This window comes from Nuphar pumila, chromosome 6, assembly GCF_984573655.1.
Source record: "Nuphar pumila chromosome 6, dmNupPumi1.hap1.1, whole genome shotgun sequence".
NCBI classification, from domain to species: domain Eukaryota; kingdom Viridiplantae; phylum Streptophyta; class Magnoliopsida; order Nymphaeales; family Nymphaeaceae; genus Nuphar; species Nuphar pumila.
The window spans coordinates 52,787,938-52,803,477 of record NC_143254.1 but is presented as its reverse complement, the minus strand read 5'-3'; the positions used below and the strand labels follow the sequence as shown (position 1 = coordinate 52,803,477).

General features: G+C 37.3%; 1 protein-coding gene across 4 annotated transcripts in view; it reads right to left on the bottom strand.

The window, feature by feature from the left end:
• The window catches only part of LOC149834857 (CBL-interacting serine/threonine-protein kinase 8-like), an 84,321-nt gene that overhangs the window by 27,580 nt on the left and 41,201 nt on the right, over positions 1-15,540 (bottom strand). For 3 of the 4 annotated variants that reach the window (XM_090010329.1, XM_090010332.1, XM_090010330.1), the window contains 4 exons: positions 10,090-10,215; positions 8,901-8,990; positions 2,644-2,766; positions 1,722-1,841 (listed from right to left, as the gene is read on the bottom strand). In XM_090010329.1, the coding sequence (XP_089866455.1) occupies positions 1,722-1,841; positions 2,644-2,766; positions 8,901-8,990; positions 10,090-10,215 (459 nt within the window). The remainder of the gene's footprint in view (positions 1-1,721; positions 1,842-2,643; positions 2,767-8,900; positions 8,991-10,089; positions 10,216-15,540) is intronic. The other variant, XM_090010331.1, reaches the window with a different exon arrangement.

Here is a 15,540-nt window from a genome sequence, read left to right as displayed (position 1 = left end):
CTGCAGCGCACCTTGCGTGATGCCCTGCCATGAGCCAGGGCCTGCAGGTGGGCCCAGCGCAAGGCTGGGACCCTACAGGCTTGGGTCGACCTGCGGCATAGCCACAGGTACACGTGACCACAAGCCCAGACTTGCAGGTGGACCCAACGCACTGCTGGGGTCCTGCAGGCTCGGCCCCACCTGCGATCCCAACACAGGAGCACATTGTTTGGGTGAGGGACCACTACCAGGGAGTTACTGCTCATCGGGGCTCCCTGGTGCTGCTGAAAGATGCCCAGATCAAGGGTGATGGTTGTCGCCGGCAGGAACGCAGCGACGCGACCCTGCTGGAGTTGCGTTGGTTGCTGGGGTTCGGCAACGCTGGGAATCAAACCTGCGGCTGCGCCATCGATGAGGTCTGCGCCCGGTATTGCGCACGGCTCTTTGGGTGATTCGAGTGTTGTTACGCGGTCCTCAAACCCATCCATCCTCTTCGACAGGCCGGCGATATCCCTGCTCATTCGCAGCATATTCTCCTGGATTTTCGTCAACACGTCCATTACGCGCAGTAAGGGATCTTCGCTGCCAGCCTCCTCACGCTCTTCGCGTCGTGCCGGATCGGTCCCCGCTTCAAGAGTCATCTCGCTGATGAAGGTGGATGCCGGAGCTCTTATACCACTTTGATGCAGTCCACGTCGGAGGAGGAATGAAAACGGAAGCCCACCGTGAATCGGTGTGGCCCCAAACTCTTTATTATTCTCAATAAGTTTCAATAATCAATGGGGAAAACAACCAATAGTAAAGGAATGAAGGAAACAGAATGCAAGTAACAAGGAATAAGCAAAAAGAACAGAAAGAAATGTTGGCTGAAGCTTTTCAAAACCATCTCCCCCACGCAACCCTATGCGTGGGCCTTTAAAGGCTATTTACTGGACCCGGGTCGCGGGTCCAGACTTGGATCCGAACCGCGATCCGGGTCAACTTCCATCTGCTGCTGGTTCTGTGACGTGCGAACTCCACCACGCCTGTAGTAGGTGCGCAGGGGTACCTCCCTGCGTCGCGGCTCCGTACCTGCAAGGGGGTCATACACGTGAAGTCGCTCATCTGTCCTTTGTGGCGGATCGGGTGGCACGATGGGCCCAATCGGGTCCTGCCCTGCATCAGGAAGTCACATGGCTGACCATGTTACTCCGATTCTCATCTCACGGGAATCCAACTCACAATTTCAATGTGCTTGCAAACGTGACCATTATGTGAGAAAACATCTAAGGAAGGATTACCTCCACTTCCACTAGTTATTAGGGCACACACACACAAAACAGGCAAGCAATCAAAATACCTCCTAATAAAGGATCCAAATAAAAATAAGAAGGTGATTATGCCACCTGAAATTTTGGAAAAATAAGGTTTTACTATTTGGAAGCTAACCACAAGCATTCTTCATAGTCATAAGAGCCATAACACTATCACCAAACAAATACTTTACCATAACTATGCTGCATCAGATTCCTAACAGTTGGTTTTATAGATTATAAGAAACCAGATCACTAGCATCAAGTGAAAGTGAAACATTTAAAGCAGAGACAAAGAAAACAGCCAATGACATACCAAATGTAAGTACATATTTTTACCATCCAGAGTAGCATGCTACTGTAATAAGCATATGTTAAGTGCAAAAATACAATGAGTTTAAAACTTAAAATTTTCAAGATAAGTTCCTGTCTGTCAGGAGAAGTATGCACCTGGCTCTTATCAAATAATGTTGAAAGATTTAGCCCTTGGGAGAGAATAATCAAGTCAAATGCATTCAAAACTAGAGGACCTGCATCTTTATTCCTCAGTTGCGCAGGATAATCTTCAAGCTGTAAATTTTAAGAGCAGTGATTAGCTTCATCAAACTAAACTGGGATGCAAATACAAGAACTCAGAGTGGACAAAAAAACAGATATCCAAAATCTATACTCATTTGAATAAATAAACACATCAGGTATTAAACTATAAAGGAATTTCCCAGAAATTTGGTTGAGACATAACTTATAAGCTACAATTATACTTTAATATTTACAGGAATCAAGTTTATAAGTGATGCCATGTGGATGAAAAAGACTAATATCCTGAAAAAGAATGAGGCCCAAAAGCATCTTGTAACTGAAAAAAACATTTGGAACTGCCCTCAAGTAGACATAACCAAAATTAAGGATAGCTCCGAACAGAAGCCTTTTTTTTCAATTATTTACCAGAAGAAATGTACTCCACAAGCAAGGAAAACAAGGATGCAACAGAAACTCGTAGAATGATTGCTTCATAGATTTAAAAGTCCATCTGAAGAAATCAAGTATACTTATTATGGGAATTTGACAAAATAGAGATTCCATAATCCTTGGAATTAAATTCATCTAGCATTCTTTCATTTTTGTGGAATGTAGATGCTGTGGCTGAATTTTCTATGTCATGGAAATGCCTTTCAATTTCACAAGCCAAACATGCTATAATGAAGTAATGAATTATAAGAACAAAACTTCAGATAACTTTTGTACCTCTTACAATTTTAAGCTCTCAGATTAAACATTTTGAAGCTCAAAGATATTATCTTGCTATCCACAATAATTATACAAATATTGTTACCAAATTGTGAAGATGAACATCAATCAAAGGATTGCAAACCTCATCATCATTGAAAGCAGCATAAATGTCGTCTAGATTAACATCTTCGCATTCAAAGATTCTAACTGGTATATAATTTCTTGCAAACCATTCATCATTTCTGATATCCTGGATCCTAATACGCTGCAAAGGTAGGCAAATCAAATTGTTCAAACACTGATCCATCAAACTGAACACAGCAAAAGTAGCCATAAATAATAACAATAACATAGTTAAGAATTCAGAACGAATAAGCATAATTGTTCTAGAAAAATAGTAATTCTTGCTGCAACACCAAACTTGGACTTTTGTGGTCTGTTTTAGCTAATGTTACAGAAAAACAGTCTAATCAGTAGCTATGTAGTCAAAAGATACATCTACGTGCCTAGTCGGTCTAGCCCGGGACCTACTCAGTGGGCCTCTTTTTTCCCCTTCATTTTTTCTTCTTTTTCTTTTTTATTTTTTTCCTACTCTCTCTCTCTCTCTCTCTCTCTCTATATATATATATATATACATATATATATATATGTTTATATTTTATTTTATGTTTGATCTATTTATTTTATTTTGTATGTATACTTGTTATTGGTTACATATGTACAAGTATCCTATACATACATACATATATATAGACATTTATATTTGATTCTTTGATTTTTTTCTAGTTCTCATATTCATGTTTTATTTTGTCGATTTGCTTTTTGTTGATTAATTTTATGTTATATACATCTTTGTATTAATTTTTAGTAATTCATAGTAAATTTTGTGTGTTTTTATTTTGGTACCAACTAGTCCCACCTAGTCCTTTTAGGGGTCTACCAACTAGGGGCCGACTATAATATCGTGTATTTTTCACACTTAGTTAAATCTGAGATTTTCAAAAAATTTGCTAAGTATAGAAGAAAAATCGGTAGATTTTCGATTTTAGGCCGATGCTTTTGAGTCTGGGCATGGTCCAAGTCTCATCGGCAAGGCCTAAACGAGTCACTTAAAATGTGAGAAAAAGTTTTATTTTCAACCTTTAAATTCAAGCAAAATTTGGGTTATTTTTGGACGAAAGTCAGAAGCAAAATTCGAGTTATATATCGTTGGATGCGTCTCGAAATTTTGAGCGTAAGAGTATTTTACTTTTCCGGATTCGGGCTATGGTTGGCCCAAAAATTGCATTTTTTCGAAAAAATTAGCAGTTTGGCGTTTCGGGTCCGGATTTGGATCGGAATGGATCCAATGGATCCAATGGATTTGATCCAAATTAATATGGATCTAGAGTCTGTCCAAGACCCATATTAATTTGAATTTGATCCAGCCCAAGACCCATTTGGATTTTTGGAGATGGATTTGGATCTTGGATCCAGATTTGGATTTGGATCCAAATCCAAACCTATGCCCAACGATTTTCCAACTTTAAAGTCATTTGATACCTTTAAATTGAACTTAATTAATGTTAAGAAGTCTCCCAAGTTAATATGGCAACTTTTGGAAGCTTCTAGAAATTTATTTATTATTTAATAATTAATTAATTTATTTCAAAATTTTATTTTTATGGTTGTTTAGGACTCCTTGATTTAATGAGAGAGAGAGGAAAAAAGGAAAGAACGAAGAATGAGAGGCTTTATTCTTCGATCATCTGACGTTTCTACCATCAAATTCATATTTCTTTTGGATCTACACGTATGATACGGGTTTCCTCTTTTGAATCAAGTGAGAAATTAAATATAGATTGAATTTTCATGCAATATTTTGGTGAAAATCCATGAAAAAAGAGTAAATCTAGAAATTTACTCTAATATAGGGTTTATGCTTCTCTTTTTTGAAATTTATTTTGGAGAAAATATATATATTCGTGTTAGTATTTGAGAATCCCTAAATCGGGACAGATTTGCCATGTTTGTAACATGCGCAAATCTGGCCCAGATTTAGTGCATGAAAAAAATCTTGTAACAGGATGTAGAAATAAGTATATACTTGTATTTTTTTTGGTACATGCATCATCTAATTGAAAATCTGCATAAGTATTATTATTGGATTGTGAATAGATGTAAATCTGAAACATGTTTATATTCTTGAGAGTGATTATGCATATGAATGCATATGTAAAGTATGAATCTGTATATGCATGCAAAACTAAGCAAAACCATGTATCTGTATGCATATCTGATCAATGCAACTTCATATGTATGCAGCCCAAATTTGAATATGCATATAAATTCATCATCGAACCTAAATATGTGGGTTTTTGGCATGTTAAAAAAAAATTATTTTATATATCTTTGCGCTAGCCTGGGTGGCAGTCCAGCCGAGTTGGGTTTGGTTGGGCAAAAGCCCAGTCCCTGCGATGCTCAGCCAGTCGGCTGGACAAGGGGGCAAGTCTGGCAGCACTTGATAGGTGCTGACAGACCTATACCAGGCCCAGCTGATTGGCTGGGCAGGTGGGTCTTTCAAAAAAAAAATTAAAATAAATAAAATAAAACCTTCTTTTATTTCTGGTGGGTTGCGGTCTGGTCAGCAGACCAGCCGAGCTCGGCTCGGTTGGCCTGACCTGGCAACGCCTTGACAGGCCTGCCGAGCCGCAGGGACCCAGCCGAGTGGGCTCGGTTGGGCAAGTGTTTTAAAAAAAAAAACTCTTATAATTTTTTTTACTTGCTGGGTTGGCTGGCAGCCCAACCGAGTGGCACTCGGCTGGCTGCCAGTCCCTGGCAGGATGGCCACAGGTCCGGTCTGGGCCTCTGCAGTGGCTTCCAGGCCTAGCCGACAGGGTCAGCTGGGCTGGAGACGAGTCCCAGCCGACTGGGTGTTGATTTAAAAAAAAAGTTTGTTTGGATACAAAAGCGGTTTGTCTGGAAATTTTCCAGATATCCTATGTGTTTTGCATGGTCGGTTATGCATAGGTGGAGTTCAGTTGGCTAGATGAAAATTTTCTGGTTGTGCTTATGTGAACCTGAAAAAGACATTCCGTTTGACATGAATAATTCTAGATTTTGCTTATCAAAATAAGTTTGGTTTTATGCATGCAAAAGAATGATATTGCTCACATGGATAGACTTGTTATGTTATGCATATTCATGGTATTATTACAAAGTTGTTTCATGTACATGTGCATACTTGAAATGATATGTTTTTGCATGTAATAATTGCACGAGTGTTCACATGATTGATTCATGAATGGGAGCATGAATATGTGCATTGAATAAAAGCATGCATTTAACATGAATGTGTGAACTCATGCACATACATATGAATATTATTATTTCATGCACATCTCTAAACTGGCATATATGAATGTGCATTGAGAAGCATTTAAAAAGAATGCAGAGTGGCATGTTATTCATGATTTTTGCATAAAAATGCATCGATGATCAAAATGTATCATCGTAAGTCGTGCGAGCATTGAGCATTTATTGCTCTTTGTTTAAGATATTGTTATGCATTATAAAAATCAAATGTAATATGATTGTTCTAATTGCATTGTTCTATGTTGCCACGGGCTGTGGTCCCGTGAAGGGCTTCGCATGTGGATATGCGAGTTTGTGTTATTAATTCTGCATGTTAAATTGCAAATTAAAAGAAGATGAATTAATAACAAGATAAAAGAAATTAAAAGAACACTGTAATCTACGTTTCCTTGATGCTCCTTCTAAAAGTATGAGAATCTTGGACATTGCGGTTTTTGGGAATCATGAGGATACTAAAACTCCATGCACGTTGTTGTTGCCCCTGAATCCGATATTGAGGTTCTTTTCCTGACCACGGTTTTAGGGAGAATCTACTACTTTACCTAAGGGTAATGTGTAGACACAACTGTTATTTTGGTATACCAAGAAAGTGGCATTTGTGGATTTGGATGTCCTTGGTATTCCGACATTAGATTTGAATATCTAATGTTTCGAAGGCTGTTTCGATCAAGGGCTAAGTTTGAAATCCAATAATAAAATATAACTTGTATGCTAAGTTACACTAAGAACCTTACTTGACCTCAGAAAATTTTACCCGTTTAGAATATCCACGAGCAACGGTAATAAAAAGAGGAACTTAAATTGTGTGTATTTAATAAGGACATACATATGAAAAGAAAATTCTGATAAAAGATAATAATTTATTCATGCATGTTCATAGAAATCATGTGCATTATTGTTATGCATTAGATCATGCATATTTACTTATTTCCTTAATTGTTATATATTGGTAAATACATGATGTTTGTTCTCTAATGCATGTTAAATGTCTTTATTGCTTAAATTGTGATCTTTGTTGTTTATTAAATTATTTTTTCATGCTAAATAATTGTTTTCTATTGCATGAATAGTCAATTGAGTTATGAATTTGTCATAATTGCATCCCTCTAAAATATTGTATGAATTTTATTAATGTTATTTTTAATTATTTATTTCATTAGAGGGATTCATACACAAAATTCTTTGGATTTTGACACCTCAACTTTTGTATTTTTATAGCCTCAAAGGCCCAGTGAGGGGACTTGCTTTTGAGAGGAACTACGAGGGGACTACACGACTGCTTAACAAATTCTTTTGAACAGTGTGGCTCTTCTTTTTGCTTTATTTATATTTTATTTGCTTGTCTCAAACTATATGCACTTTAATAAATAAAGTTTGGTTTGGTCTGAAAGATGAGTATAAGATCTCTTGTGGTTGTCGATGTGTTGTAACTGTAAGGCCCCGGGTCTCTGAGAATGTTTCCGCACTTGTTTTTAAAAACAAAAAAATTGTCACTTTTTCATGGGTACGAGTTGGGGTCGTTACACTGACTAGTACTTTAGATTAGATATATCAACAGTACCACAATTTAAGCTTGAATAAACACCAGACTAAGTTCAACCAACAAGGCGAAAAATTGTTACAAGTTGTTATGTGCAATTGTGCATTAACAAAGAAAGTAAGAAACTTATCATGCCTAGCATCAAATTTCCATTCTCCAATCTCATCAGAGATACCATTGTACAGAAATCTCATGACTTTAGACTCATCTCACTTGTTCTACAATCAGTCATCCAATTTGTCCAAATCCTGTTCTTTATTTCTTTTTCTTTTTCATCAAAAAACAGATAAAGGTTTTAATTCACATAGAATTGGGAACATTTCTGTGGGAACAATCAATGTCAGAGAAATCAACAGTGAGCAATGAATTCCAGCCAGTGCTGTGCAGGTTTATATCATAAATATTGAAAAAAGAAAAGCAGAGAAAATCAACATATAGCTGCTAATTCCAATCAATATTATTAGTTAATATTTAAGAATGATTTTTCAAATTGTTCTTATTGCATCTGCATGTACCACGTGTATGCCTGTTATTTGTCCAGATTCATAACACATGCATGCATGTGCCTGTAATTTGTTTACATACTCCATATATATGGGGACTACGTGCATAAAAGAGGCACATGGTCATGACCTGATTCAATCAGACTCATGCAAGTTCTGATCTGTGACATCATGAAAGTTGTCGCTCCATTCCACAACTCCCATTCTCATTACAATGATACCAGGTGAAACATCAGGTGTGTCCAGTGGCTGAGAAAATTTCCAAACAATTCACAATAGTCCTTTAAGATAATGTATCACATAATATACAACCTTGATTTTGATAATCATCCAACAGGAGCATGCCCTGTAAAATAGAAATAATTTCTTCTAAAGGGCATATTTGCTTTCCCTAACACAAGGTTATGGATCACTTTCCAAGTTGACAACAATAATATGCCAAATGACCGTCATTGAACTTAAGAATAACAAAAGAAATACTTTTTCTAAGGCTCTTTAATGGCCTTTGAGCAAAATGATCTGGATGCTGGTGCCAAATGAACTCTACAGCTTTACGACACAAACCAAATGAAGATGCCTAAATAGGGAGGGTGTGGGGCCATTTCTCAATTATGAATATTGTTGAGGAATCTTCCCATTAATGACAATTCCTCAATAAATACAAATATCCTCTCTGTGTTTCTCCAATGAAAACTGCCATGAAAAGTTTCATCAGTTATACAAAAGGAAGAAAGAAAACATAAGCACTTAAATTATTGACAATTCAAGATATAGAATCAGATTTTGCTCTCTCTAGACTCCGTGCAGTATGATTTTCTTAGAGGTATTCTTTACTATGGCAGCCATTGTTTCCTGAACAAATAGCAGATGCAATGACAGCGATTGCAGCAAAAATCCAGTCATAGTAATATGAAAAGATCAAGTTGCCCCATTTCAAGCCAGGTTTCTACAGTCAATAGAATGAGGTGATTCAAGAAGAGCAAGAAATGTGTCCATACATACAGTATTAGGATTTGGGTCCAAAATTTTGTATATTAAAGATTTTGCTCCAACAGGAAACCAGGACGGACAAGAGAAATCTGCCTTGTCAATCTGCACAGGAGCCAAATATGGGATATCAGATCATAGTCAACAGTCAAACATGACAAACATGTCAAAAGCATTTTATAATTTATACCATATTTCAACAATCACATCTTCAATTCTGAGAATAAAGATTTCCAGGTCACCAAAAATTAATTAATAAAGAAAAGTAAATATCATATAAAGCAATCATCAATAAATAATTATCTAATCAAATATCCCAAGCGTGTATCTCAACCTAACCAGACAAATAACTATCACGGCATCTGAATACTGATACTCAATACCAAAAAAATTCAGGCCTCTGAGCATGCCAAGCCCCTTTTTCACAACCTTCACCGGCAAAACTAATGCAATCACATTATATTTGTTTGAATAGAATCATGATAGAACTAGCACTATTTTCTTCACATTTAGGATCTATGTCACATGGGTGCGGATGCGGGCGCGGGTGCGGGTGCGGGTGCGGGTGCGGGGATTCGGCACTTTCAAAAAACCCGGGTGCGGGGGTGCGGCAGGGGCAAAAATGTAAATATATATATATAAGGGGATCGGGGTTTTTCTGCTGTCAGCTGACTTCTGTCAGCAGCTGACTGCTGTCAGCTGCTGACAGACAGCAGCTGTCTGTCAGCCCTGACAGGCAGATTTTTTTTAAAGACAGACAGCAGCTGCCTGTCAGCCCTGACAGACAGCAGCTGTCTGTCAGGGCCCTGACAACAGATTTTTTTTTAAAAAAAATTCAAATTCGCAGCCCATTTCACAGGGCAATTTTTTTTTTTTTAAAAAATCCACAAAACAAATGGACCTAAATGATCCTGGGTGCGGTCAACGCACCCAGGATCGGGTTGACCGCACCCGGTGCCGCACCCGAACCCGAACCCACGTCGAGTCGCGTCGACGCGGGTGCGGCACCCTGCTAGCCGAATCCCTGTGACATAGTTTAGGATTTAATAAAAAAATGCAACATGGAAGTCCCTATTATCTGCTTCTAGAACTGACATCAGCAATTTGGCTTGTATACAGCAAGGATTTCAATGTTGCAACCTAAAAATACTAAAAAAACACGTAACTATATATAACAAAACCAATAGCATGGAAATCAGCATACTTTACTATATAGTGTGGAAAGATCAATCTCATCAAATGGAAGATAACCAGCCAATAAAACATAAAGGATAACCCCACAGGACCAGACATCTGCCACAGAACCATCATAACCTTTGTGGCTGAGTACCTGCAGAAGTGTATTGATTAGAGATAATATCAGGAGCTTGATTTAAATGTTAAACAATACAAGTCATCATGGATGCAAAAACTAAAATGGCGCAAATAAAATTAGAAAATGAAAGGTAACAACAACCGAAGCACATCAATTTCTAAGTTTATCTCAATGGTCGCAACCCAGCAATTGTACCAGAGATGTAGCTATTTTTACAAGCAAGCTTCCCCATAATACACCACCAGACATCATGCTAACTTTCAGGTTTGTAATCCAGAAACTGCGATATCATTGCAAGTATTGTTTTCTATTGCACCCATATTCCAACTGCCAAAGAGATTTAAAAAACTTGCTCTAAAATAATATCAACAAATTGAACATTGTGATGCTGTTTTAGCATTTTGTAAAATAAATCACACTACTATGTCAACGTCTGAAGTTGGATCTGCTAAACCTTCTTATTGTACTAGTAAGTTGAAAACTCCGAAAGAATAGCATGTATATTCTCTTGCTACACAATGGCTTTGGATTGGTCAAATAACTCACTGTGAGCCTGTGACCATGATGTTTTACGTATCTAAAATTGTGTATGGTGTGCAAGATCAGCTATCTGGGGAAGAATTAGGACATGAAAAGAAAGGAAATCTGCATTAATTTTTTTTGAAATTTGTGACAAGTAGCAGTACGGTTGTACTCGGGTTTTTTAACTATATGAGCCTCTTGCTTGTTTATGTATCTCTCTATTACATAATATTTGGTCATCAACTGATCTTGATGGACATTTTGTATTATAACCAAAGCAAAAGAGTAAAAAGGTTGTATTTGCTAAGAGTCTTGACATGACCTTTTCCTAAAAGAGATGCATTAAGAAATATGTTTGATTTGCTTCATTTGGGTGCAGTGCACAGCTCACATTTCGTCCAGAATTTTACATCATTTAGTTATCATTAATGATGAATATTTGAGGTAATTTTCTTAGAGATGATATTGTAGCATATGGAACCGAGAAATGAAGTGCCAGAACTCTCCATGCTTTTACAGCTCATAAGAATCTATGGACCATATGATAGCGGCACGGCCACAAGATGGATCGTGGATCCTAGATCCAGATTCCAGTCATACTGTGTTGTTACAATATGTTTCTTTCTTTGTTTATTCTTTTACCCTTATTTGTAAAGTGTATGTTTAATTGTTAACATGGGTATTTCTGTCATGTAAAAATTTATTTGTTTTTATATAAAAGTGAAGAATAGGGCACGACCCACATTGAGAATAATGCAAGCCCGACCTGACGCAACCCGCCCCACCCCAACCCTATCATGAAATGGTACGGATTCCAATGCACTCCATGACGAACTCCAAGAATCAAAATATTATACATTTGCATACAAACTAAAGAGCTAAAAGGATATACATGAAAATGTGAATGAATAACTCTATTCATAATGAACATAAAAAATACAAAAGAAAAATTACATTAGTAAATGAATAACTCTATTCATAATGGACATTAAAATACAAAAGGAAAATTGCATTCAAACCTCACAAAAAATACACTTAAAATAACACATAAACCTAATAATACCTATGTCACATGGGTGCGGGTGCAGGTGCGACACGGGTGCGGGTGCAGGTGCGACACGGGTGCGGGTGCAGGTGCGACACGGGTGCGGCGCAATTTTAAAAATTTTGGACACGGGGACTCGGCTATATATATATATATATATATATATATATATATATATATATATATATATATATATATATATATCCTGTGTGCATATTGTTAAATTATGTAAATCAATCTTGTATTTTCGTATATATATTTTATATATATAAGGTAATACATATACATATATATTATATATGTATATGTATCTACCTATTATATATATATATAATATAATATATAATATATATATATATATTGCTAAGGGTAGTTTAGGCATTTTACACATATTCATTTTCGTGAATATGTTTTGTAATTTTTCTTTTTCTTTTGCTTTATTTCTTTTCTTTAATTAATGCAGCTTGTACCTGCCTTGGGAGGGGCCCAACCCACTAGTCGTTGGACCCCTCCAACGGTCACATTTGTGGCCGTTGGAGGGGCTCCAATGACTATGTGGAGCCCCCCTCCAAGGCCTCATAAATGCCCTATAAATATGAGTTGCTGCTCTTGTATTTCTTCAAGGGTTTTGGGATTATTGCCCAACCTTTTCTTGTTTATGAATCTTATGAGTGCATTTGCACATTTGTGATTTTGTGTTCTTGTGTTTTTTGCACAAGTGTTCTAAGTGTTCTTGGTGTGTGTATGTAAACACATTTATTCTCAAGGAATCGATTAGAGTATCTTGTTGAAGATACTTTTACATGGTATCAGAGCAAGGTTGAAGAAGAAGGATTGTGATTCGCCTTCACTTGTGTTCCTCAAAAAACGTGCCTTCAAGCTTTTTGGAATCGAAGTGGATCATCTTCTTCGGGCAATATTTTAGAAGCTTCTTTTGACAAGAAAGTCGCGAAAAAGTTTTGAGGTACGTATTATTTCTTGTCTTCTTTCCTCCCTAATGGGCGAAAAAGACTCCCATTTCTCTCTTGGGTTTAAGCTTAATGGCTCAAACTATCATGTTTGGGCCGGGAATATGGAAGCCCATATTAAAGGAAAGGGGCTTTGGGGTTACGTTCATGGATCTATACCGGAACCCAAAATCACCATCATCGAAGGAGGAGATATTAAGATTCTTGAAGGGGAGGAAAGACAAAGGGCTCTTGAAGAGTATTCCAAAAAACATGATGATTGGGAAATGAAGAACTTCAAGATCTTATCTTGGATTTTCTCATCCGTTGAAACCAAGATAAACGCCAATATCATCAAATTCAAAAAGGCTTCCGAAGCATGGGTGTATCTTGAGAAAATGTACACTTCAAGAGATTTATCCCACAAATACTTTCTCCAAAAGAGAGCCTTGACCCTTCAACAAAATGATATGAGCATTCGGGAGTATTTTGCCGAATTATCCTCTATTTGGGACGAGCTCGCAATTCTTGAACCAAAATGGAGTGGAGAAGCTATCGAATTGAGGCACAAACAACTTGAGGAAGACCGGTTCTTGAATTTTTTAAATGGCCTTAGACTCGAATTTGAACAAGTTTGGTCCTCTCTTCTCTCCGCGTTCACATCTCCCGCACTTGAAGATGTTATCACCAAACTAAGTGGTGAAGAAACACGTATGGGGATTAGCAAGAATAATCCTAGCATTCTTGTTGCCTCTTCTACTCAAGAAGATGGTGAAATGCTTAATGTCGTGTCAAGACCGGGGAATAACATGAAGACCTATAGACCTCCTCATTTCAAGAACCAAGGTCAAGGAGGAAATGATCGGCATGGCAAAAGAGACTATAGCAAATTGAATTGCTACTTTTGTAAAGAACCAGGACATATCAAACCTGTGTCCGAAATGGAAGAAATTAATTGCAATGGCTATGGCATCCCAAGCAAAAGAACGACCTCCATCATCAAGTGAGTATCTTTCCCTTCAACAAATCGTAGAAGCATTACAACCTCTTCTCAAGGGAGCCACTTCTGGAGCCGCTATGTCATCCTCTTCCCCCGGTAAGACATCTTGGCTTTTAGATTCCGGGGCATCCTTTCATATGACCCCTAGCTCTTGCTCTCTTTCAAATCTTTCTAAAAATTCTTTTTCATCCTTTGTCTCAACCACAGACGGAACATCTCTTGAGATTAAAGGAATAGGTAATTTTGAAAGACAAGACTTCTTTATTCCAAAAATTCGTTTTATCCCAAAACTTAATTTAAATCTTCTTTCCGTCTCCCAACTCTCGGACCATGGTTGCGATATAAAATTTTCTTCTAATAAATGTTGGATACAGGATCGTCAGTCCGGGAGATTGATTGGGGAAGGCTCTAGAAGAGGAGACCTCTACTACGTAGATTTTCTTCAAGTTCCCAAGAGTCAATTTTGCAACGTCGTTCAAAACAAAGATATTCATGTATGGCATAAGAGATTGGGTCATCCCAATATTGTTAAAATCTCCTATCTGCCTTTTGTTAAACATCTTTGTAAAAGTGATTTTCTATGTAATGAATGTATTCTTGGGAAAATGAAATGCTTGCCTTTTTCTCAAAGATCCATGTTTAAGACAAAACCATTTGAGATTGTTCATTCCGACGTATGGAGTCCGGCTCCTGTGATGTCAAAAGGAGGTTTTTCATACTATGTGATTTTTGTGGATGACTACACAAGGTTTTGTTGGATCTATTTTCTTAAACATAAACATGAAGTTTTTTCAACTTTTAAAAGTTTTCATATGATGATTTCAAATCAATTCAATGGATGCCTAAAAATCCTTAGGTCCGACTCTGGAGAAGAATACCTCTCAAATGAATTCAAAAGATATCTTGAAAATTTTGGTATTCTTCACTAAAAATCTTGTCTGAAAACCCCTCAACAAAATAGGTTAGCCGAACGAAAGCACTGGCACATCATTGAAACAACTAGGACTTTACTCATTTCACAAAACATTCCAAAGAATCTCTGGGTTGAGGCAGCTCTTACCTCTGTCTATCTCATGAACAGACTTCCATCAAAGAATTTAAACAAAATTTCTCCCTTTGAAAAACTATACGATAAGGAACCTGATTATAGCATGTTAAGGATCTTTGGGTGTAAATGTTTTGTTCTTACTGATAAGAATGACAAACTTTCGCCTAAAGCCATTCCTTGTGCCTTTCTTGGCTATTCTGAAACCCAAAAGGGTTTTTGTTGTTATGATGTCAAAAGTGATAAACTGTATGTTTCCAGAAATATGAGTTTTTGGGAAAATCTAAGTGGATTCAAACATAGTGACCCTCATAGTGAAAATATGGATTATTCTTTTCTATTTGATTTACTGAATAAAGACGATGATACTAGTGATGATGAGTCGGATCAAAGTAACCCAAATGAATTTGAAACTGAAGAAAACATCCCCTTGCTTCCTTCGTCACATCAAATATTGATGAAGGATTACCTAGAAACCCTATCACCTATACTCATAGAGATCGAAGCAACTTTAGAAGTGCTCTTGACAGATATAATGATGCTAGTCCCAGTGCCGCTCAGAATGAAGATATCCCTCGTAGAACCAAAAGAAGTAGAAGGTCTCCTTCTAGGTTCATTTCCTATGACTCCTTTTCACCTAGATATAGATCCTGCCTTAGTGACATCCACTCCTATATAGAACCTAGAAATTTTGAAGAAGCACGAAAGTGCCCTGAATGGATTAATGCAATGGACAATGAACTTGAGGCTCTAAGAAAAGCCAAAACTTGGAAATTTCAAA